At 41.2% G+C, this 23,850-nt stretch overlaps 1 protein-coding gene across 2 annotated transcripts; it reads right to left on the bottom strand.

Moving 5' to 3' along the window:
• Nucleotides 1-9,526: 9,526 nt before the first annotated feature.
• On the bottom strand, nucleotides 9,527-23,850 carry LOC132544850 (alpha-(1,3)-fucosyltransferase C-like). 2 transcript variants are annotated; one of them, XM_060208498.1, is made up of 3 exons: nucleotides 23,781-23,850; nucleotides 13,491-13,586; nucleotides 9,527-10,713 (listed from the first exon to the last, which is right to left on the bottom strand). In XM_060208498.1, exons 2-3 carry the CDS (start codon nucleotides 13,514-13,516, stop codon nucleotides 9,624-9,626), a joined length of 1,116 nt encoding a protein of 371 aa, XP_060064481.1. In that variant the 5' UTR covers nucleotides 13,517-13,586; nucleotides 23,781-23,850; the 3' UTR covers nucleotides 9,527-9,623. The 2 variants fall into 2 exon arrangements, with proteins under 2 accessions (XP_060064481.1, XP_060064483.1); XM_060208500.1 differs by lacking the exon at nucleotides 23,781-23,850 and adding an exon at nucleotides 22,859-22,883.

The raw sequence follows: 23,850 nt of genomic DNA, 5'->3' as shown, positions 1-23,850 counted from the left end.
TTATACCTCCCTAGTACAATCACAACAGTAATTATACCTTCCTAGTACAACCACAACACTAATTATACCTCCCTTATACAATCACAACAGTAATTATACCTCCCTAGTACAATCACAACAGTGATTATACCTTCCTAGTACAATCACAACAGTAATTATACCTTCCTAGTACAACCACAACACTAATTATACCTCCCTTATACAATCACAACAGTAATTATACCTCCCTAGTACAATCACAACAGTAATTATACCTTCCTAGTACAACCACAACACTAATTATACCTCCCTTATACAACCACAACACTAATTATACCTCCCTTATACAATCACAACAGTAATTATACCTCCCTTATACAATCACAACAGTAACTAGAAATTGTTGCTAACAATTTTGCGGGCTTTTCATTCTTTGGCGACAATCTTGGATATCGGACAGACTCACCGAAAACAAAACACTAAGTTCATCGGAAGGATGTTCTGCATCGATCTGAAGAAAAAAAATTCAAGAAAGTTCAAAATTGAAAAAAAAAAAACAGAAAAAGTTTGTTAAATTTTGAAAACTTTACCCCACAGCGAGCTTTTTTATTTGACATATTTTGTATTAATATGGCATGGAAAAAAGTTAGATATGGAAATTCAATACAAATATTATTATTGCACAAACTTTGTACGATAAATGGTTTTCGAGATATTGCCGTTTTTAAGTTTTTAACTTATGACGTCATGGCGGCCATATTGGATTTTTTACCTACTTAAAAAATCGGCATCGACAACTTCATATACGTGTCTACTAATAGGTGAATATACTGTATGTCTAGCTTTTACAATTTAAAAGATTACGAACCCACAATATTGGAAGAAGAATAAGAATAATAAGAAACATAACAAAAACAATAGGTCTTTTCACCAGTTAATTATACCTCCCTAGTACAAACAAAACAGTAATTATACCTCCCTAGTACAATCACAACGGTAAAACATACCTTCCTAGTACGACTACAACGTTATACCTCTCTAATACGGCCACAATGGTAACTTATGCCTCCCTAGTAAGACCTCAACGGTAACTTACACCTCCCTAGTACGGTCACAATGGTAACAAATACCTCCATATACGGCCACAATGGTAATTAATACCTACCTAGTAAGACCATAACGATAACTCATACCTCTTTAGTATGGTCACCACGGTAACACATACCCCCTTAGTACGGTCACAACGGTAACTTATACCTTCCTAGTAAAACCACAAAGGTAGCTTATACCTCCCTATTACGGTCAAAACGGTAACATATACCTGTCAAGTACGACCACAACAGTAACATATACCTCCCTAGTACGACCATAACGATAACTTATAACATCCTCGCACGGTCACACCGCTAATGACAGTTATCTCCCTAATAAACGGCACAATCGCTGAAGACAAGTACATGTTCCTTACAAGTACTATCCTAATGCTCCCTTGTACGACCAAGACCATTAAAAAGAACATATGAATGTACCTTCCTCAAACGGCACCAACGCTGAGGGCAAATACCTCCTATGATAACAACGCTCCCTAATACGACCTCCACGCTATTGACATATACCTTCCTATTACGACCACAAACCTTATAGCATGTACATATATCCCTCCCTAGTACGGCAACACCGCTAATAACATATGTTTCCAAAGCACAACCACAACTCAAACATAGATGTATATTTCTCCAGTATAAGGACTGTGCGACTCTGTAACATTTGTTTGGTACTTGTTTTTGAATGGTTTTTATATCTAAGATAAAAAATCCAGTCTACAAATCAGTCTGCGTGACTCATTTCACCGGCTCTGTTCATCTATTTAATTTTGAACAGAAACATTTCTCTTAACGATAGATATACATGTAAGTCTGGGTTAAATAAAGAGAAACTTACAAACCATGTTGATCATACGGGGGTTGTACAATATATTCTATGATCGATATTATCTATCGAATATATAACATATATTGTTGATATGGTTCTATGACTATCTCTTAAAGTACATGTATGCCCATTGACAGGCCATGAACTAATTACTGAAGAGTAGTTTCCCCTTGGTACACTCGATTGCAACATGTAGTGCACTTCTGCACCTCCAATTTTTCTCCGAACAGCATTTTCTTCAGCAAAATGAAAAGTCACGTGTACTTTAATGCTGGGAGAATGTGAGTTATCATTCTACAGACATAATGCTTTCTTTTGATCAACATTTTTCGTGGAATAAAGCTTTGTGGTAGGTAAGCTGTATGTCAGATTTGTTAATCGTTCCTTAAGCACTCTTCCATTCACGGTATTTAAAGTATAGGCCACTCTAAATTGAAAATATGTGCATGTAGAACTTTCTTTGTGTTTTTAATTCGTTTAATAGTCACTGGTCTTGATGGTGTGACTTTTGATTCAATTTTGCCACTATATGTTCCAAGGGTGTAAAGAGGGACAGTGACCGTAACCCCTGGAGTACCGCGGATGGCTCCAGGGGTGTAGAGAGCGATAGTGACCATAACCCGTGGAGTATCGAGGATGGCTCCAGAGGTGTAAAGAGCGACAGTGACAATAACCCCTGGAGTACCGAGGATGGCTCCAGGGGTGTAGAGAGCGACAGTGACCGTAACCCCTGGAGTACCGAGGATGGCTCCAGGGGTGTAGAGAGCGACAGTGGCTGTAGCTCCTGGAGTACCGAGGATGGCTCCAGGGGTGTACAGAGCGATAGTGACCATAACCCGTGGAGTATCGAGGATGGCTCCAGAGGTGTAAAGAGCGACAGTGACCATAACCCGTGGAGTATCGAGGATGGTTCCAGGGGTGTAAAGAGCGACAGTGACCGTAACCAATGGAGTATCGAGGATGGTTCCAGAGGTATAAAGAGCGACAGTGACAATAACCCATGGAGTACCGAGGATGGCTCTAGAGGTGTAAAGAGCGACAGTGACCGTAACCCATGGAGTATTGAGGATGGTTCCAGAGGTGTAGAGAGCGATAGTGACCGTAACCCATGGAGTATCGAGGATGGTTCCAGAGGTGTAGAGAGCGATAGTGACCGTAACCCATGGAGTATCGAGGATGGCTTTAGGGGTGTAGAGAGCGATAGTGACCATAACCCGTGGAGTATCGAATGGTCCCTGTACTCTGACTTACGTCGGAGGCTGCTTCTTCGATCACCTCTCATTTTATTTCCCTACGACGTACACACTTGGCTACAAGCATGGCTCACTCCTATTTCTTGCTAACGGTCTAAACCACTGACAAGTCAGAAATGAACTAGTCAGTTGTCTGGTGCAATTTTTAATTCACTATTTGGCTCTATTATATCTAATTCAAAATTCAAAAGTTTTGAGAGATGAGGGTTGATGAAGCCTATTGGAAAGTTTTGTGAATGGTTTTATTAGAAGGTACATCGTGCGACACAAAGTTTAATAATTAAACTTGTGATTTTTATTTCTCTCCCTCTACACGTTTGCGTTTGTAACAAGTTTACAATACTACAACATAATTACATATCGTTTCCTTTGGATGTGTTCGGTACTTGTTGTTATTACGCCTGCTTTCGTGCTTTACTTACCAGACTAAATTTTGCACTTCAGTTATCGTCGACGAAGCAAAAGTCGCTTACCCTTCTGGAACACGTTTCATTATCAGGGGTCTCCTTAAGAACGTTCTTTTATTTGTACTTTGTTGTTCTTTCAGTGCTTTTCAGTTTGCATTTCGCTTTTATTAACAAGATGTTGTTTATCTGCCTGTAGTACAATGTTGGTAATGAAAGATGCTCTTCGCTTCTTTTAGGAAATCTTTCTTAGATGAATATGTTATTCAGTTGTGCGTTTTTTGTTCAATCCTCTGTGTAAAAAAATGCAATTGAAATGTGTGTCATTCGCTCTGTACTTTGTAATGAAAGGTGATATCCACGTGTGTGTCTATTGTTTAATCATTTGTATTGAAAGGTGACTTATACCGTGTCTGTCGTACAATCTTTGTACTGAAAGGTGCCTTATACCGTGTCTGTTGTACAATCTTTGTATTGAAAGGTGACTTATACCCTGTCTGTTGTACAATTTCTGTACTGAAAGGTGACTTACACCATGTGTGTCCGTTGTACAATCTTTGTACTGAAATGTGACTTATACAGTGTCTGTTGTACAATCTTTGCACTGAAAGGTGACTTATACCGTGTCTGTTTACAATCTTTGTATTGAAAGGTGATTTATACCGTGTCTGTTGTACAATCTTTGTACTGAAAGGTGACTTACACCATATGTGTTGTACAATCTTTGTATTGAAAGGAGTCCTACACCCTGTCTGTCCGTTGTACAATCTTTGTAATGAAAGATGACTTATACCGTGTCCGTTGTACAATCTTTGTACTGAAAGGTGTCTTACACTATGTGTGTCGTACAATCTTTGTACTGAAAGGAGTCTTACACCCTGTCTGTCCGATGTACAATCTTAGTAATGAAAGGAGTCTTACACCCTGTCTGTCCGTTGTACAATCTTTGTAATGAAAGATGACTTATACCGTGTCCGTTGTACAATCTTTGTACTGAAAGGCGACTTACACCATGTGTGTCGTACAATCTTTGTACTGAAAGGTGTCTTACACCCTGTCTGTTGTACAATCTTTGTACTGAAAGGTGACTTATACCCTGTCTGTTGTACAATCTCTGTACTGAAAGGTGACTTACACCCTGTCTGTTGTACAATCTTTGTACTGAAAGGTGACTTATACCGTGTCCGTTGTACAATCTTTGTACTGAAAGGTGTCTTACACTATGTGTGTCGTACAATCTTTGTACACATCTTTGTCTGTCCGATGTACAATCTTAGTAATGAAAGGAGTCTTACACCCTGTCTGTCCGTTGTACAATCTTTGTACTGAAAGGTGACTTACACCATGTGTGTCGTACAATCTTTGTACTGAAAGGTGTCTTACACCCTGTCTGTTGTACAATCTTTGTACTGAAAGGTGACTTACACCATGTGTGTCGTACAATCTTTGTACTGAAAGGTGTCTTACACCCTGTCTGTTGTACAGTCTTTGGACTGAAAGCTGACTTATACCGTGTCTGTTTACAGTCTTTGTACTGAAAAGTGACTTATACCGTGTCTGTTGTACAATCTTTGTATTGAAAGGTGTCTTATACCATGTGTGTCGTACAATCTTTTTACTGAAAGGTGTCTTACACCCTGTCTGTTGTACAATCTTTGTATTGAAAGGTGTCTTATACCCTGTCTGTTGTACAATCTTTGTATTGAAAGGTGTCTTACACCTTGTCTGTTGTACAATCTTTGTAATGAAAGGTGTCTTACACCCTGTCTGTTGTACAATCTTTGTATTGAAAGGTGTCTTACACCTTGTCTGTTGTACAATCTTTGTAATGAAAGGTGTCTTACACCCTGTCTGTTGTACAATCTTTGTACTGAAAGGTGTCTTACACACTGTCTGTTGTACAATCTTTGTACTGAAAGGTGACTTACACCATGTGTGTCGTACAATCTTTGTACTGAAAGGTGTCTTACACCCTGTCTGTTGTACAATCTTTGGACTGAAAGCTGACTTATACCGTGTCTGTTTACAGTCTTTGTACTGAAAAGTGACTTATACCGTGTCTGTTGTACAATCTTTGTATTGAAAGGTGTCTTATACCATGTGTGTCGTACAATCATTTTACTGAAAGGTGTCTTACACCCTGTCTGTTGTACAATCTTTGGACTGAAAGCTGACTTATACCGTGTCTGTTTACAGTCTTTGTACTGAAAAGTGCCAGCGACAAAGCGATAATTATCGTTATGCCACTGCGAAATGACGATAATTAGCTGGGCGATATAACGATATTTATCGTTTTATCGCGGCGAAAATACAATAATTAGCGATGCGATATAACGATAATAATAGTTTTGCAGCGGCGTAAAGACAATAATTATCGAGGCGAATGATTTCGGCCCTCTACTTAGCGACTGCACAATTTTCTTATTTGGCGTTGAGTTATAGCGTCATTTCATTATGTCGCTGCGAAATGACGATGATTAGGGAGGGGGAAAAGACGAAGAATATCGTTCTGTCAGGGCGACAGACGTCATTCTTCCACAAACGAGAATTTACCAAGTGCTCTCTTACATCAGCTCCGTGATTTCTCTTCATAGGCTGAATATGCACAAAACGTGATTTGAAAAATAGAAAACAAAAATTAAAATCATGAGCTGAAGATGATGATAAAACAACTTTTTAATAAAAACAACAGTTAATCAGTCGGAATACTGACACCAACACAACAGTCACATTTACCCCATCCTAACAGTTATACCGCCACAACAGTCACATGTACCCCATCCTAACAGTTATACCGACACAACAGTCACATGTACCCCATCCTAACAGTTATACCGACACAACAGTCACATGTACCCCGTCCTAACAGTTATGCCGACACAACAGTCACATGTACCCCGTCCTAACAGTTATACCAACACAACAGTCACATGTACCCCGTCCCAACAGTGATACTGACACAACAGTCACATGTATCCCGTCCTAACAGTTATACCAACACAACAGTCACATGTACCCCGTCCCAACAGTTATACCAACACAACAGTCACATGTACCCCGTCCCAACAATGATACTGACACAACAGTCCCAACAGTGATACTGACACAACAGTCACATGTATCCCGTCTTAACAGTTATACCGACACAACAGTCACATGTACCCCGTCCTAACAGTTATACCGACACAACAGTCACACGTACCCCGTCCTAACAGTTATACCGACACAACGGTACCCCGTCCCAACAGTTATACCGACACAACAGTCACATGTACCCCGTCCTAACAGTTATACCGACACAACAGTCACATGTACCCCGTCCTAACAGGTATACCGACACAACAGTCACATGTACCCCGTCCTAACAGGTATACCGACACAATAGTCACATGTACCCCGTCCTTACAGTTATACCGACACAACAGTCACATGTACCATGTCCTAACAGTTATACCGACACAACAGTCACATGTGCCCCGTCCTAACAGGTATACCGACACAACAGTCACATGTACCCCGTCCTAACAGTTATACCGACACAACAGTACACCGTCCTAACAGTTATACCGACACAACAGTCACATGTACCCCGTCTTAACAGTTATACCGACACAACAGTCACATGTACCCCATCCTAACAGTTATACCGACACAACAGTCACATGTATCCCGTCATAACAGTTATACCGTCACAACAGTCACATGTATCCCGTCATAACAGTTATACCGACACAACAGTACACCGTCCTAACAGTTATACCGACACAACAGTCACATGTACCCCGTCCTAACAGTTATACCGACACAACAGTACACCGTCCTAACAGTTATACCGAAACAACAGTCACATGTACCCCGTCCTAACAGTTATACCGACACAATAGTCACATGTACCCCGTCCTAACAGTTATACCGACACAATAGTCACATGTACCTCATCCTAACAGTTATACCGACACAACAGTCACATGTACCATGTCCTAACAGTTATACCGACACAACAGTCACATGTATCCCGTCATAACAGTTATACCGTCACAACAGTCACATGTACCCCGTCCTAACAGTTATACCGACACAACAGTCACATGTAACATGTCCTAACAGTTATACCGACACAACAGTCACATGTCCTAACAGTTATACCGACACAACAGTCACATGTACCCCGTCATAACAGTTATTCCGACATAACAGTCACATGTATCCCGTCATAACAGTTATACCGACACAACAGTCACATGTACCCCGTCATAACAGTAATACCGACACAACAGTCACATGTACCCCGTCATAACAGTAATACCGACACAACAGTCACATGTACCCCGTCATAACAGTTATACCGACACAACAGTCACATGTACCCCGTCATAACAGTAATACCGACACAACAGTCACATGTACCCCGTCATAACAGTTATACCGACACAAGTCACATGTATCCCGTCCTAACAGTTATACCGACACAACAGTCACATGTGCCCCGTCCTAACAGGTATACCGACACAACAGTCACATGTACCCCGTCCTAACAGTTATACCGACACAACAGTACACCGTCCTAACAGTTATACCGACACAACAGTCACATGTACCCCGTCTTAACAGTTATACCGACACAACAGTCACATGTACCCCATCCTAACAGTTATACCGACACAACAGTCACATGTACCATGTCCTAACAGTTATACCGACACAACAGTCACATGTATCCCGTCATAACAGTTATACCGTCACAACAGTACACCGTCCTAACAGTTATACCGACACAACAGTCACATGTACCCCGTCCTAACAGTTATACCGACACAACAGTACACCGTCCTAACAGTTATACCGACACAACAGTCACATGTACCCCGTCCTAACAGTTATACCGACACAACAGTCACATGTACCCCGTCCTAACAGTTATACCGACACAATAGTCATATGTACCATGTCCTAACAGTTATACCGACACAACAGTCACATGTACCCCGTCCTAACAGTTATACCGACACAACAGTCACATGTAACATGTCCTAACAGTTATACCGACACAACAGTCACATGTCCTAACAGTTATACCGACACAACAGTCACATGTACCCCGTCATAACAGTTATTCCGACATAACAGTCACATGTATCCCGTCATAACAGTTATACCGACACAACAGTCACATGTACCCCGTCATAACAGTAATACCGACACAACAGTCACATGTACCCCGTCATAACAGTTATACCGACACAATAGTCACATGTACCCCGTCATAACAGTTATACCGACACAACAGTCACATGTACCCCGTCATAACAGTAATACCGACACAACAGTCACATGTACCCCGTCATAACAGTTATACCGACACAACAGTCACATGTATCCCGTCCTAACAGTTATACCGACACAACAGTCACATGTGCCCCGTCCTAACAGGTATACCGACACAACAGTCACATGTATCCCGTCCTAACAGTTATACCGACACATCAGTCACATGTACCCCGTCCTAACAGTTATACCGACACAACAGTCACATGTACCCCGTCCTAACAGTTATACCGACACAACAGTCACATGTATCCCGTCCTAACAGTTATACCGACACAACAGTCACATGTACCCCGTCCTAACAGTTATACCGACACAACAGTCACATGTACCCCGTCCTAACAGTTATACCGACACAACAGTCACATGTACCCCGTCCTAACAGTTATACCGACACAACAGTCACATGTACCCCGTCCTAACAGTTATACCGACACAACAGTCACATGTACCCCGTCCTAACAGTTATACCGACACAGGTTATTTCGTGAGAATATATAGGTTAGAGATTCCCACGAAGTTGTTATCTAAAATAAACAAATACATGAAAGTTTGTTCAGCTCAAGTAGAACTAAATCAATTGACTTTTCACATGAGATCATGACGAACAAAATCTACAGTGAAATTCTCGAAAATAAACATAGGTTGTGTTCTCTTTAAAAACGCGATGATGTCTTGACTGTCATACATGTGAACACATTTCGTATATTTCATATGCTAACGAGGGCGTTTAAATTAAGTCCACGACGGGTCTACACGAGCGCCTAGGTTGCGAGTCCTGTCGTACCCACTCATCAATATCCTCATACAGATGTTCGTATTTCTCGGACGGGTTGTGTAATCTTCTACACAGCTCACAAAATCCCATGCTACTGCCAATCATATCTTCAGCCTTGTAATAACGACGCCAGTTGAAATAAGACTTGAATGATTCTTTGTCGTCTGATAACTTCTTTAAGAAAATACCTAATTTACTAATTGATGAGAAGTTTCTTGTGTCCACGTATGATCCCGGAGGGAGGAAAATAGAATAGTCAGGAGCTCCACGAGTAACTGGTATTGAATTCACCTTCCGCTCGAACACTCGGAAACTCTTTTCCGTTATGTAGTCAATACACAGAGAATTTTCAAATGATGCATAATATTTATATTTCCCGAGACACTCCTGCCATTTTCCTCTTGGACAGTGAAGATTCCCGCATCGACCATATGTATCCACATCAATATTTTTTTGAAGTTCGTTTCCGTATTTAAGCCTCTGGCTTGCCACTCCGCAGTGTGAAACAATCCAGCCAATATTCCTAGTTTTATTTTTCCACATAATATCCCGAATATTAGTATTCTCTGTATTTGTTTTCCGTGTGAAATAACTATATGGATTAAAAATATCAGCATCTCGTCTGTAGCTAATTGTCCAATTAAATACTCGTTTCCAATTTTTAAAGTTTGGAACTAAAAATGGCGGTTCCATGTCATGAAACACCCACGTTTGACCATTATATTTCCTCAGAGGTGTGCCTCTATATAAGTTAGGCGCATGGAACACAACTACGTCACTGTCCTTGTAATTTGTTGACGAAATCATCTCACACCTGTCCTTGCACCCATTGAACACATGCGGACTTATCCAGGGGGGTCTGTTGTAATAGGTAACACGTTTCACTCTTATTGGTTTAGGAGAAGGCGCTGTTCCAAACAGTCTCTGGATTACGAGAAACTGAGGCTGGATGTCAAGGAAATTTGTTTTTCGGTACACTACAAAGAACAAGGATATCCCCAACAGCAAGAACAAACTGAACATCAACGTAAAAAGTTGAAATCTGCAAACAACAACACATGCAATCAGTTAAACAATATGTAGATGGATGAACAGTTATATAATAAACATGTTAAATGTATTTTGCAAAAGTCGCATTCGGTCGGTAAAGATGACATCTGATGTAGAATTTATAATAAGGAAAATCGATCATTTTTGCGAGATGTAGAAATTTTAAATATACTTTACAAATCACTATGGTATATGAAGAGTTCGGTGACCAACCATTCTCGACCAACGACATGAAATTGGTCGTTTGTTGTTTTGTTAAGTAGATATTCATTGTCATTCAGATAAGGCCATTATTTTTACGTTTTTTTTAAAGTAAGATTTATAATGGATAAAAGCAAAACTATTCTGTGACATGTTTTCTTTTTGAATGGTGTTCATGGCTATTTAAATTAATATCACACGCCATAGCTATCAATGTCACACGCGATACAGCAGAAGGGAGTTCACTCCTACACACGTGACGGACAAGTCTAACGGTAAGGGAGATAACTATTACGTTCCTGTTATATTGTCACGATATCACTTTCGCTCTCTGCACCCTGGAACAGAGAACTGTCCCTCTATAATTCCTATCAACATTGATATTGTATTATACAAAATTTCATCACATATCTATCAAGTTTATGTGGAATAATTAAACAACTATTTCATTAAGCAAATTACACTATCCGATATGAAGGACTACCAAGATTTATAAAATTAATAATTTGACCAACTTTCAATGTCTTATGGCTCAATGTGTCGAAATTTTTAAACTTCTTCTCAATAACTAAAAGGCCCAAAGTACTGATATTGGGCCTGTAGCATGATGAAATGAAGGGCTACCAGGTTTGTTAATATGAATGACCTTGACCCTCTTTCAATGTCACAGATGTCAGATTTATTGAAATGCGTAAGCAAAAATAATACCAGAGACCCATCGCATGTCGTCAAGAAGGATAAGGGAAAAGTGTCTTCTCAAAGAACACAACTTCATCGACACAGTCTTGTTCATACTGAGATAATGAATGGTTACAAAAAACCCCGGTCAGAGCCGAGATGCATTTAACACTAAAGATCTGTGGTTAGGGAGCGTCAACCAATACACCTTGGGCTTCCACCTGAGGTTAAGTAGGCCAACACCCTATCCACTGAGCTGTTGACGCCCGGGTTTGACCATGAACCACCTGAGGTTAAGTAGGCCAACACCCTATTCTCTGAGCTGTCGACGCCCGGGTTTGACCATGAATGTGAAATTAACATTGTGGATACTACAGACATGGTGGGAAGATGGGAAACAAATAATTCTTAACAAGTTATCAGTTGAAAATAATAACAATCATAAGATTTCATTAATCAATAGAAAAATCCTCGATAAACAGTAAAAGGCTATTTCTATGAGAAGAAGAGCAAAATTAATAATTTCTTATTTATCCATTTGATAATAACTATTCTCTCTTAAATATGGACGATTGCTCGGATACTCGGATCCGAGAGGAGTCATGGAGACGGAAAACCAGTCAATCTTTACAATTAAGGATTGAATCTTGCTGATGTCGATTTCATGGATTGATGAATTTAAGCAGTTCATGTTGAATTTGTCTCAAGACCAACTCAATTCATCATCCCATGAAATCGACATAAGCAAGATTCAATCCTTATATTTCAATTCACGCTTCTTTTTCTATAGCATGGGAACTTACGCATTTTATCTTCTACTTTCATTTTCGTTTCTTGTCATCATATTGTTTGACGTCATACAAGCAAATAGTCCGTCATTTGAAGACAGATTATTATGACAGGTTGAAATATATTTCAGCGTGGTTAATTAATATTCAATGAAACTTAAATAAGAACAAAATTCAATATATTTTTCGACAACTTTAATGAAAATTAAGATTATACTGTGCAACAAAGACAGTATGCATGTTTTCCCTGCGGAGGAATAACATCTAGACAGGGTAAGCCGGTTCGCAAACGAAGCGGTGTCGGCCATCATTTTTATAGGCACCGAAACGGAGAACAAGAAATATCAGGCTTCAGTCGCTTCACATCTTTTGAAACGTAGAGTTCAATTTTTTTTAATGTTGAATACAATTATTTTTTTTAATTTTATTAATAGTTTTCAATAGTTTTTAAATTTTTAGTTTGATGTTTTCAAAAATATTTTTATTCATACGCACTGACAATGTTAATCTGGTCAAATTCATCGGTAAATGAAACAGATCACATTTAGAAGTTTCATTGAGTCTGATTTGGGTAGAAATTGAAATATTCGGTGTTAAATACGTTACGCCTGATGAATGTAAACTCAATCTTAATGAAGATCAGACTAAAATTGTAATTTTCAGAAATGTTGTATCAACATTTTGTAGATAATTTTGTATAACAATATCAATTTTCAGAAACACGAGCAGTTGTATACTATAGTATTTCATGTATTTGCTAATGTTATCATAACGTTTATTATACCAAAATAATCAAAATTGTCCAATTACTTAATAATGTAACACAGTTGTATGATCCTGGTAAATATAGAAGATTTGCTTAAGAAAGTGTTCCCGTCCATAATATTGATGTAGTATTGTATTACAATCCAGACTGTCGAGTGTCCGGTGTGAATAATTCTGCCATTATTAAATTATCATTCTCAAATATAACATTACTTTGTTTTACTAGTCGATGTGTGTTTTGTTGTAATGTGTATCTTACATGTACAAGCCATCACGTTTACATCTAATAAGCAAATTGAAAACTGAGAAAAAAGACTTGGTCCGAGATCATGCTTACCTGTTGGAATAGGGTTTTAACGCCATAATTTGGGTGTAGAGTTGAGAAAACAACCACTCCTAGTTCCCACCATCGATGGCCATGTACTTATGTACTCTGAAATATACCAATAGCCAATATTACCAGGTTCTAAGACATTTACTTCCTGCTGTAAACCAGGTGTAATTTCTCATATTGGAGGTACGTTAGTAAGATGTCTGATCAGTCCTTAAGCCATATATAATGATTCATTGCAACAATGCAGTTTAATACTGTGTTACCATGGGCCTTCCGGGTCACCAGTTGAAAATGACATGACGCATTCAAAATTTCATTATTTCTACTAGTCTCTCGGGCACTCTTGATATGTGCGTATGTAACAAAAGGCTATTTAGGAAGACAGTAATAGGCTTTATGTATGTATATAATCATATCTACTCTATGAATTTAGAACTTTTTTTCTAATTTCACTAAAAAGATGACAACATTCGAGAGTAGAGAACATTACATAAAAACATACTTTTAATTTTTTCAGACTAGACTATGTACAATAATAACTTGGAATGTATAACCATCAAATACTACATAATTATAAATAAACAATGATAATCGTCACCTATTCCTTCAGTCCGGTCATGACCACCCCGTCGTCTCGATTCTAGGGATAAAAACTTGATGTACGAAATATTAATATATATTTTCTGTCTTCATTTATTTTAAGCAAGTAATCTTCATTTTGAAATATACTTTTAAAATTTCAGTAAGCTTGTCCTCTAGATGGAAACCATTTCTGAACGAACAAATCCTTTAATCTTTACACAATGTAGGTGTGAACAACAACGGAACACAAACTTTCTCATCAAACACCCAAACCATCTACTAGCATAGCGTAGAGGGAATGCAATTTATTGTCCATGAATAATTGGCTTCTTTTTTTCTTCTCTTTTTTTTTTACCCATTATGAAAAAATGAAGAAATTTCATAATTCTTTCTTACGTACAGTTTGATAAATTTAAACATGCTGGGTCTATTATGATATTGCTCAACGAAACGTTTCCTTAAATCTGCATATTTTTCACATTAAAATTCAAAGTTACACTTCATCTTCAATAATGACAACGATGTTAAACAAAGTAAAACTTCTTCCTTTCTTTATTACCATACCTTCCAACCTTCCAATTTTGATATACAATTTGTGAGATGATATTCTGATTTATGCAGTTTCCATCACATTTGAATTTGCTCTGTTGCATGCGTTACCACCACCACCCCCTTCATGAAGAGGCGACAGGCCTTTGAATTGCTTTGATGTTTTTGTTGAAAGGAGTCAACAATAAACACTTTTCTCAGAGGCAAATTGAAATTGTCTGGAGACGAGAATATATTGGCAGTAAGTAGAACTTATATGAGAGAAAGGTATGTAAATTTTGTTGTAGATATCCACACTATAAAAGGTGTTTCAGTAGACCGAGTGACCAGAGCATCACCCCCTGTTTTAGCCAAGACGTGAAAATTGTCTCAGGAAGTCTAAATAGGAATGAAAATGACTCGAACAGAAACAGGAGCGCGCTATGTACAGCTGATGAAAGCAACAATAACAAATGAATCTACATGTAACTTTGGAAAGCACGAATTAAAATGCTTGCTATCAATTCTAGAACCAAATGTACAGGAACGTTACGGTGATACCAAACAAATACTGGAAAGTACAATTTTGAATGATTGATGACAATTATGTAACCAGATGTTAACACTGTGGTGAAACTGAACATAAACCTTAAAGTGCCCTTCGAGGATATTCTCGGCCCACACAATCTGTGATGATTATCGCTGTATCAGCTAGGAAGGAAAAAGGGCAGTAACTCTGGGAGATCAGTACATGTTTTAACCGACCTAGCCAGAGGGTACACATGCACACGATCTAACATCGCTGCAAGGGACACACTCCTGTCATCAAAACCACTGATAGCGAAACCGTGACAACCAGGTCAGACAAGCACAGCCAACACACTTACAAGCACGGGTATTGAGCCATCCAACCGTAACCGGGTTGTAGACATTGACCTAAGAGTGTAATTACATTTTAATGGTACGGGAACACTAGGGTCACACAGGTGTGTGAGCGCGACGTATGACTTTATGGTTAGGCGTGTTGTCTGACGTACACGAGTAACACGTGAATTACCGAGCTTTTGAAGCCTCACAGTGCGCTTGTGGTATTTGATAAAAGGGTTGAAATGGCACAGAATAGCACTGCTCTCAATCCAAATGACATTGGTGATGTAGTAATCCATCAAAGAACATCATTAGACGTGCTTAAATACAAGAAGGGCCGGGAATTTGTTACAATCACCGTGACTACTTCATCTAACGACGTATTGGAATCCTTCCCCCAGCGAACTGTACCCAGCAAAAGTGAAAGCAAAACCCGGCATCCAAAACAGTCAATTTGTGAACTCCTGATCTACCATAAATATACAACGACAAACTGTTTCTAGCGGGAGATGAACAGGCTAGTAACATATTTGATCCGAAGGACGGCACTACAGTTGTGGTAATGCACAACGCACACATCGTGCGCACACACGCACGTTACGGTATCGTGTGTACAACAGTGCGATAGGATCGCACATTTTGGGTGATTTGGTAAAAATGGTTCGCTAATATTACGGATTGAAAATTAAACGGAAAACCCAAGAAGTTATTACTAAATAGCGATCACATGAATATTACAATTGATCGGTGATTTTAAAACTAATTTTTAATTCGACAATTTTCCAAATAACATTGGACCTACAAAAATTATTCTTATCGTATATTGTTTCACTCTTCAGAAAGTGGCGGGCAGTGGTATCGAAATAGTTGATACGTTTTTGCTACCTCGGGTAAGTTTTAACGTACAGGGGCGTAGCTTCCATAGAAAGAAAAAGCCAGGGCTTACACATAAAAAAATCCTTGCATAGAGTATATCGGACAAAATTACAAAATTAAGGTTGAAAATAAATAATGATAATTTTTTTGATGAATAAAAAAAAATAAATAGAAAATTGTTGAATAACAACAAATTGTTGAATAACCTAGGCCTAGTGCATTGCTTTCCGGAACTTTATACACGTCATACGATTCTACTTCTTACTATCATTTCAACGTTTTCTATTATAATGTTGTTAAAGTGCAAATTTTCAAAATGAAGAAGGCTTTTGGATTACAGACGTCGATTGACAAGTTTTTCAAACAAAATAAAGTCTTTTATTTAGTAAGGGATGGAAGTTTGCTGTTAAATAAATTAAAAAAACTGTCTCAGAAAACGATTCAAAACATCTTTGAAATCATGAAATTCATTTTCCGTCTGGGGACTTCGCCCCCCTGATCCTCCCACCAGGGCCCTGTCCTAGATCAGCTGGGGGCCTGGGGGCCGCCCAGGCCCCTCGCCAGGGCTTACACATTTCTGCTGGGCTTGCTACGCCCCTGATATATAATTGAATATTTACTATAACACAATATACATTAACATGTCCAAACAGAAAACCAAATTATCACCTAAAAAGAAAAATGAAGGATATTGCTCTAAATACGGAAATTAAGATGGCATTGTTCGATATACGTGGCATGCAGATTGAATTAAGGGTGTGAAACACGAATGAATTTAGTTCTATCAAAGAATGGTGAGATGTAACAAAACTTAAAATAACAGATACCTGCATATAAGTAAGATATCAAATTTTAAAGAAAAACAAGGGGTTTAGAAAAAAGAAGCTTAAATTTATTTTTTTTAAATCAGAAGCTCATGATGTAGAAGGTATATACTAAAAAAAGCTGCTAGAATTAGGTTAGGGTTCAAGTGGTACGAAGAAAGTGAAAAATCAACCAATATTGAACTTGAATAAGAAATTGACATCAATAAAAAGGAAAGAAGGAACGTATATATACGAGATTGAAGACACGATAAAAGTATTTATACTTATTCACAACAATGGGAGTAGAGCAGCTATTGAGCTTCCCACAAATGTTGATAAAAAGTTGAGAGGCATTGAGAAAGATACTGGTTATTTGCTGCCATGAGTAGAAACAAAAAATGCTACTGACGATCTCGTATATAATAAATCTCCAGGTGCAGAGAGTGTGTTATGAAACAAAATACACAAATTACTGAAATGTGAAAAAAAATGGATTTACATAAATGAATTAAAAGAGTCACAACAGCTGCATTATCTCTGCTATATAAACAAGTTGAACGCGATTTACACACAAATATACACTTCAAAGAGATATACCTATCTGACACTGAAATAAAATATATGACCTTGCCCATTGAATAGCCCGGCTGCGCGCTTCATTGATTAACTCTAAATACTTCCGACCAAAATAATTTGTCATGTAGATTTGTAAATGATCATAAAGCCTACTGTATTTATTCTTCCAATAAAGTCTTTTGTCGTCATTAGACCTACTTAGTTAAACCACGATCAGCTTATTGATAAGGCAACAGTTAAAATGTTCTTGTATATACTTGTAATTGATAGCTTTATAAAATTGATATCGGGGGACGAATATCAGTTCAGTTCAGTTCAAGTTTATTCCGGGGGCCTTACAGCCCACAGGTTTACACAAATATTATACATACATACATAAACATGTTATGATTGACATATATGGAGAGTTACCTCCCTTGATGAGTATGCTTAATAATGATGACAGTAATGTTTAATGACAGTTTTAAACAATTAGAAAGAAGTCGGGGTGATTACATTCTATCATTAACGCTACGTAAGAACTACCTTCTGGAAACACAAGGAATTTGGATCTGGCTTACGATTTCTTAAAACTATGTTGCCGATTCCAACACGTAATAGAGAACTAGATCAGTACAAAAGAGGCATTGAAATGATCTCCTTTCAGCTTTCTGGCCTTTACATTGAAACACAATTCCGTACATTTCATCAGTACTAGTCGCGTCATGCTTTTTAGAAAATCAATATTGCACTCTACATGTCTGTCAAAGGGAACATTTCTCTGTTATCTCCCCATATATGTTCCAGCATATCGTGAAATATTAACACCCCCGCGAACTTGAAGCGGTATTGAGTTGTCTTTCTTGACTACAACGCTAAGCATGATAGGAGCCCGCTCAAGCCGAATTCGTCGCCCGGACGGAGACACAGTTTCATATTATTCGTAAGTTCTTTCTCGTTTATTGTGAAGTAAGTGTACTGATTTTATATCAAGAAATTATTCAAAACTCATATGCGCTCATATTTTAGCATGCGAAGCTCTGGATTTGTCGTGACAAATACCGGGGTAAGAAATTCCCTTTGTTGGAATTCCCCGACTCTGAATTAGATCGAAATGACGACATTTGCTTTATTCAAGCGATTTTATTGGTTGGTATAATAAGATGATGGATAATCGTCCTACGTCATTTTAAAAGTAATATGCGATTGGCTGAGAAAAAGAAAAGTTATAAACGCGAAACAAGGGAAACCCTTGCAAGGCGTACTCTCGGTATACAGTCACGGACTATCTCCTGAGTTCACGATAACCTTTTTTGACGGTGAAATTTGTGGAATTGTGGAATTGAATGAAGAGGTCTACACCATTCACCTGTAATGTAATAAAAGGTAGACCAAACACTTCCCACTTCGACACACTGGACCGTATACTTCCCACTACGACGCACTGGACCGTACACTTCCCTACTACAACAAAGTGGATCGTACACTGCCCCACTACAACACAGTAGACTGTACACTGCCCCACTACGCCACAGTGGACCGTACACTTCCCTACTACGACAAAGTGGACCGTACACTCCCAACTACGACACACTGGACCGTACACTTCCCACTACAACACACAGGACCAAACACTTCCCACTACGACACACTGGACCCAACACTTCCCACTACGACACACTGGACCAAACACTTCCAACTACGACACACTGGATCGTACACTCCCCCATTACGCCACAGTGGACCGTACACTTCCCTACTACGCCACAGTGGACTGTACACTGCCCCATTACGCCACAGTGGACCGTACAGTGCCCTACTACGATACACTGGACCGTACACTTCTTAACTACGACAAAGTGGACCGTACACTGCCCCACTACAACACAGTGGACTGTACACTACGCCACAGAGGACTGTACACTGCCCCATTACAACACAGTGGACCGTACACTGCCCCACTACGCCAAAGTGGACCGTACACTGTCCCACTACAACACAGTGAACTGTACACTGCCCCACTACGCCATAGTGGACCGTACACTGCCCCATTACAACACAGTGGACTGTACACTGCCCCACTACGCCACAGTGGACTGTACACTGCCCCACTACGCCACAGTGGACTGTACATTGTCCTAATACGACACAGTGGACTGTACACTGTCCCAATACGACACAGTGGACCGTACACTGCCCCACTACGCCACAGAGGACTGTACACTGTCCCATTTCGACAAAGTGGACCGTACACTGCCCCACTACGACACAGTGGACCGTACACTGCCCCACTACGCCTCAGTGGACTGTGCACTGCCCCACTACGACACAGTGGACCGTGCACTGCTCCACTACGACACAGTGGACCGTACACTGCCCCCACTACGCCACAATGGACTGTACACTGCCCCACTACGCCACAGTGGACCGTACACTGCCCTACTACGCCACAGTGGATTGTACACTGTCCCACTACGCCACAGTGGACTGTACACTGTCCCAATACGCCACAGTGGACCAGTGGACCGTACACTGCCCCACTACGACACAGTGGACCGTACACTGCCCCACTACGCCACAGTGGACCGTACACTGCCTAACTACAACAGAGTGGACCGTACACTGCCCAACTACGACACAGTGGACCGTACACTGCCCCACTACGACAGAGTGGACCTTACACTGCCCCACTACAACACAGTAGACCGTACACTGCCCTACTACGCCACAGTGGACCGTACACTGCCCCACTACGCCACAGTGGACTGTACACTGTCCTAATACGACACAGTGGACTGTACACTGCCCCACTACGCCACAATGGACTGTACACTGCCCCACTACGCCACAGTGGACCGTACACTGCCCCACTACGCCACAATGGACTGTACACTGCCCCACTACGCCACAGTGGACCGTACACTGCCCCACTACGCCACAATGGACTGCACACTGCCCCACTACGCCACAGTGGACCGTACACTTCCCTACTACGCCACAGTGGATTGTACACTGTCCCACTACGTCACAGTGGACTGTACACTGTCCCAATACGCCACAGTGGACTGTACACTGTCCTAATACGACAAAGTGGACTGTACACTGCCCCACTACGCCACAATGGACTGTACACTGCCCCACTACGCCACAGTGGACCGTACACTTCCCTACTACGCCATAATGGATTGTACACTGCCCCACTACGCCACAGTGGACCGTACACTGCCCCACTACGCCACAATGGACTGTACACTGCCCCACTACGCCACAGTGGACCGTACACTTCCCTACTACGCCACAGTGGATTGTACACTGTCCCACTACGCCACAGTGGACTGTACACTGTCCCAATACGCCACAGTGGACCAGTGGACCGTACACTGCCCCACTACGACACAGTGGACCGTACACTGCCCAACTACGCCACAGTGGACCGTACACTGCCCCACTACGACACAGTGGACCGTACACTGCCCCACTACGCCACAGTGGACCGTACACTGCCCCACTACGACACAGTGGACCTTACACTGCCCCACTACAACACAGTAGACCGTACACTGCCCCACTACGCCACAATGGACTGTACACTGCCCCACTACGCCACAGTGGACCGTACACTTCCCTACTACGCCACAGTGGATTGTACACTGTCCCACTACGCCACAGTGGACTGTACACTGTCCCAATACGCCACAGTGGACCAGTGGACCGTACACTGCCCCACTACGACACAGTGGACCGTACACTGCCCCACTACGCCACAGTGGACCGTACACTGCCCCACTACGACACAGTGGACCGTACACTGCCCCACTACGCCACAGTGGACCGTACACTGCCCCACTACGACACAGTGGACCTTACACTGCCCCACTACAACACAGTAGACCGTACACTGCCCCACTACGCCACAGTGGACTGTACACTGTCCTAATACGACACAGTGGACTGTACACTGCCCCACTACGCCACAATGGACTGTACACTGCCCCACTACGCCACAGTGGACCGTACACTGCCCCACTACGCCACAATGGACTGTACACTGCCCCACTACGCCACAGTGGACCGTACACTGCCCCACTACGCCACAGTGGATTGTACACTGTCCCACTACGCCACAGTGGACTGTACACTGTCCTAATACGACACAGTGGACTGTACACTGCCCCACTACGCCACAATGGACTGTACACTGCCCCACTACGCCACAGTGGATTGTACACTGTCCCACTACGCCACAGTGGACTGTACAATGTCCCAATACGCCACAGTGGACCAGTGGACCGTACACTGCCCCACTACGCCACAGTGGATCGTACACTGCCCCACTACGCCACAGTAGACTGTACACTGCCCCACTACGCCACAGTGGACTGTACACTGTCCCAATACGACACAGTGGACCATACACTGCCCCACTACGCCACAGTGGACCGTACACTGCCCCACTACGCCACAGTGGACCGTACACTGCCTAACTACAACAGAGTGGACCGTACACTGCCCCACTACGACACAGTGGACCGTTCACTGCCCCACTACGACACAGTGGACCGTGCACTGCCCCACTACGACACATTGGACCTTACACTGCCCCACTACAACACAGTAGACCGTACACTGCCCTACTACGCCACAGTGGACCGTACACTGCCCCACTACGACACAGTGGACCTTACACTGCCCCACTACAACACAGTGGACTGTACACTGCCCCACTACGCCACAGTAGACCGTACACTGCCCCACTATGCCACAGTGGACCGTACACTGCCCCACTACGACACAGTGGACCTTACACTGCCCCACTACAACACAGTGGACTGTACACTGCCCCACTACGCCACAGTAGACCGTACACTGCCCCACTATGCCACAGTGGACCGTACACTGCCCCACTACAACACAGTGGACTGTACACTGCCCCACTACGCTACAGTGGACCGTAGACTGCCCCACTACGCCACAGTGGACTGTACACTACCCCACTACCACACAGTGGACTGTACACTGCCCACTACAACACAGTGGACCGTACACTGCCCCACTATGACATGGTATCCGGACATTACTACGTTACTTCTTTAAATGTATTAAAAGTTCGCTTTATGTTTTAGTGTAGACTATTAAAAAATTGTATTCAACACTTACTTGGACATTTGATCCAAGACCACATCAGCCATCCTCGGGGTGTATAAACGTGAGGGTAATACACTACAGTCTCAGACAAACATAAATTTCCATACACCCACTACCTCGACGTTGCATAAAGTCACATAGAATTTTTTATCACGTTTCGGATGAAGCAGGACCATTCCTTAAACAGTTACCTTGTCATCATGTACGCTAATCGGTGTATCGTAGACACGAGTCGATGTAAGAATGGATCTGGCTTGGCCGATATGAAATTGAAAGGACTGGATTGAAACATCAATGTAGACGTGGTTCACATATGATTTAAAAGTACCACACCTACTGCGAGATAAGATACCCTGGCGTCTGAGAGAAATATCTCCAGTTTAATAGGTAACCTGAATGATCACTTCACAGACTATGCCCCTACAAAGGCTATTATGTATGTGATGTTAAAAACTACCCTATCCATTGTAATAATGCCTTTATTTATTTCAGTCCAAAAAAATGGTCGAATCACAACACGACTTACTCCGCCATTTTTATCAGACGTAACATATTTGAGAAAAAGAAAAATGTAGCCACTGTGTTATTAAATATACCAAAGCTAAACTATACCTTCAATCGTCAAGTTCCATTTATCTAGAATCAGGGATGTATGATTCAGAGATGGGTATCGCGACCAGTGGATCTGGCCTTAGAACGCTTTGAAGGACAGTACCCAACTCCCACAACGACACAATCCACTATAAGGACACAGAGGTCGACCCTACACTGCCCTATTGCGTTTGGCCTTACGACGTCCCACTAGACCCACATTGGACACTGCACTGCCCTACTACAACACCACTTTATTTGAATGCATGTGATTTTACTTCGTCGCATTTGGGTTTTAGTTCAGTCAGAATAAAAAGCAGTTCCATATAAACAATGTACTTACAGACACGCTTTGCTCGTAAATGATCCAAAACCTTATAACTGTATCCCTTATATCGGTGTAGTATGAAACA

Source organism: Ylistrum balloti, unplaced genomic scaffold (genome assembly GCF_031769215.1).
Source record: "Ylistrum balloti isolate Yb309-2 unplaced genomic scaffold, AGI_CSIRO_Ybal_v1 Utg369810, whole genome shotgun sequence".
Taxonomy (NCBI): domain Eukaryota; kingdom Metazoa; phylum Mollusca; class Bivalvia; order Pectinida; family Pectinidae; genus Ylistrum; species Ylistrum balloti.
The sequence above is the reverse complement of the archived record's forward strand: the minus strand, read 5'-3'. Positions and strand labels throughout refer to the sequence as shown.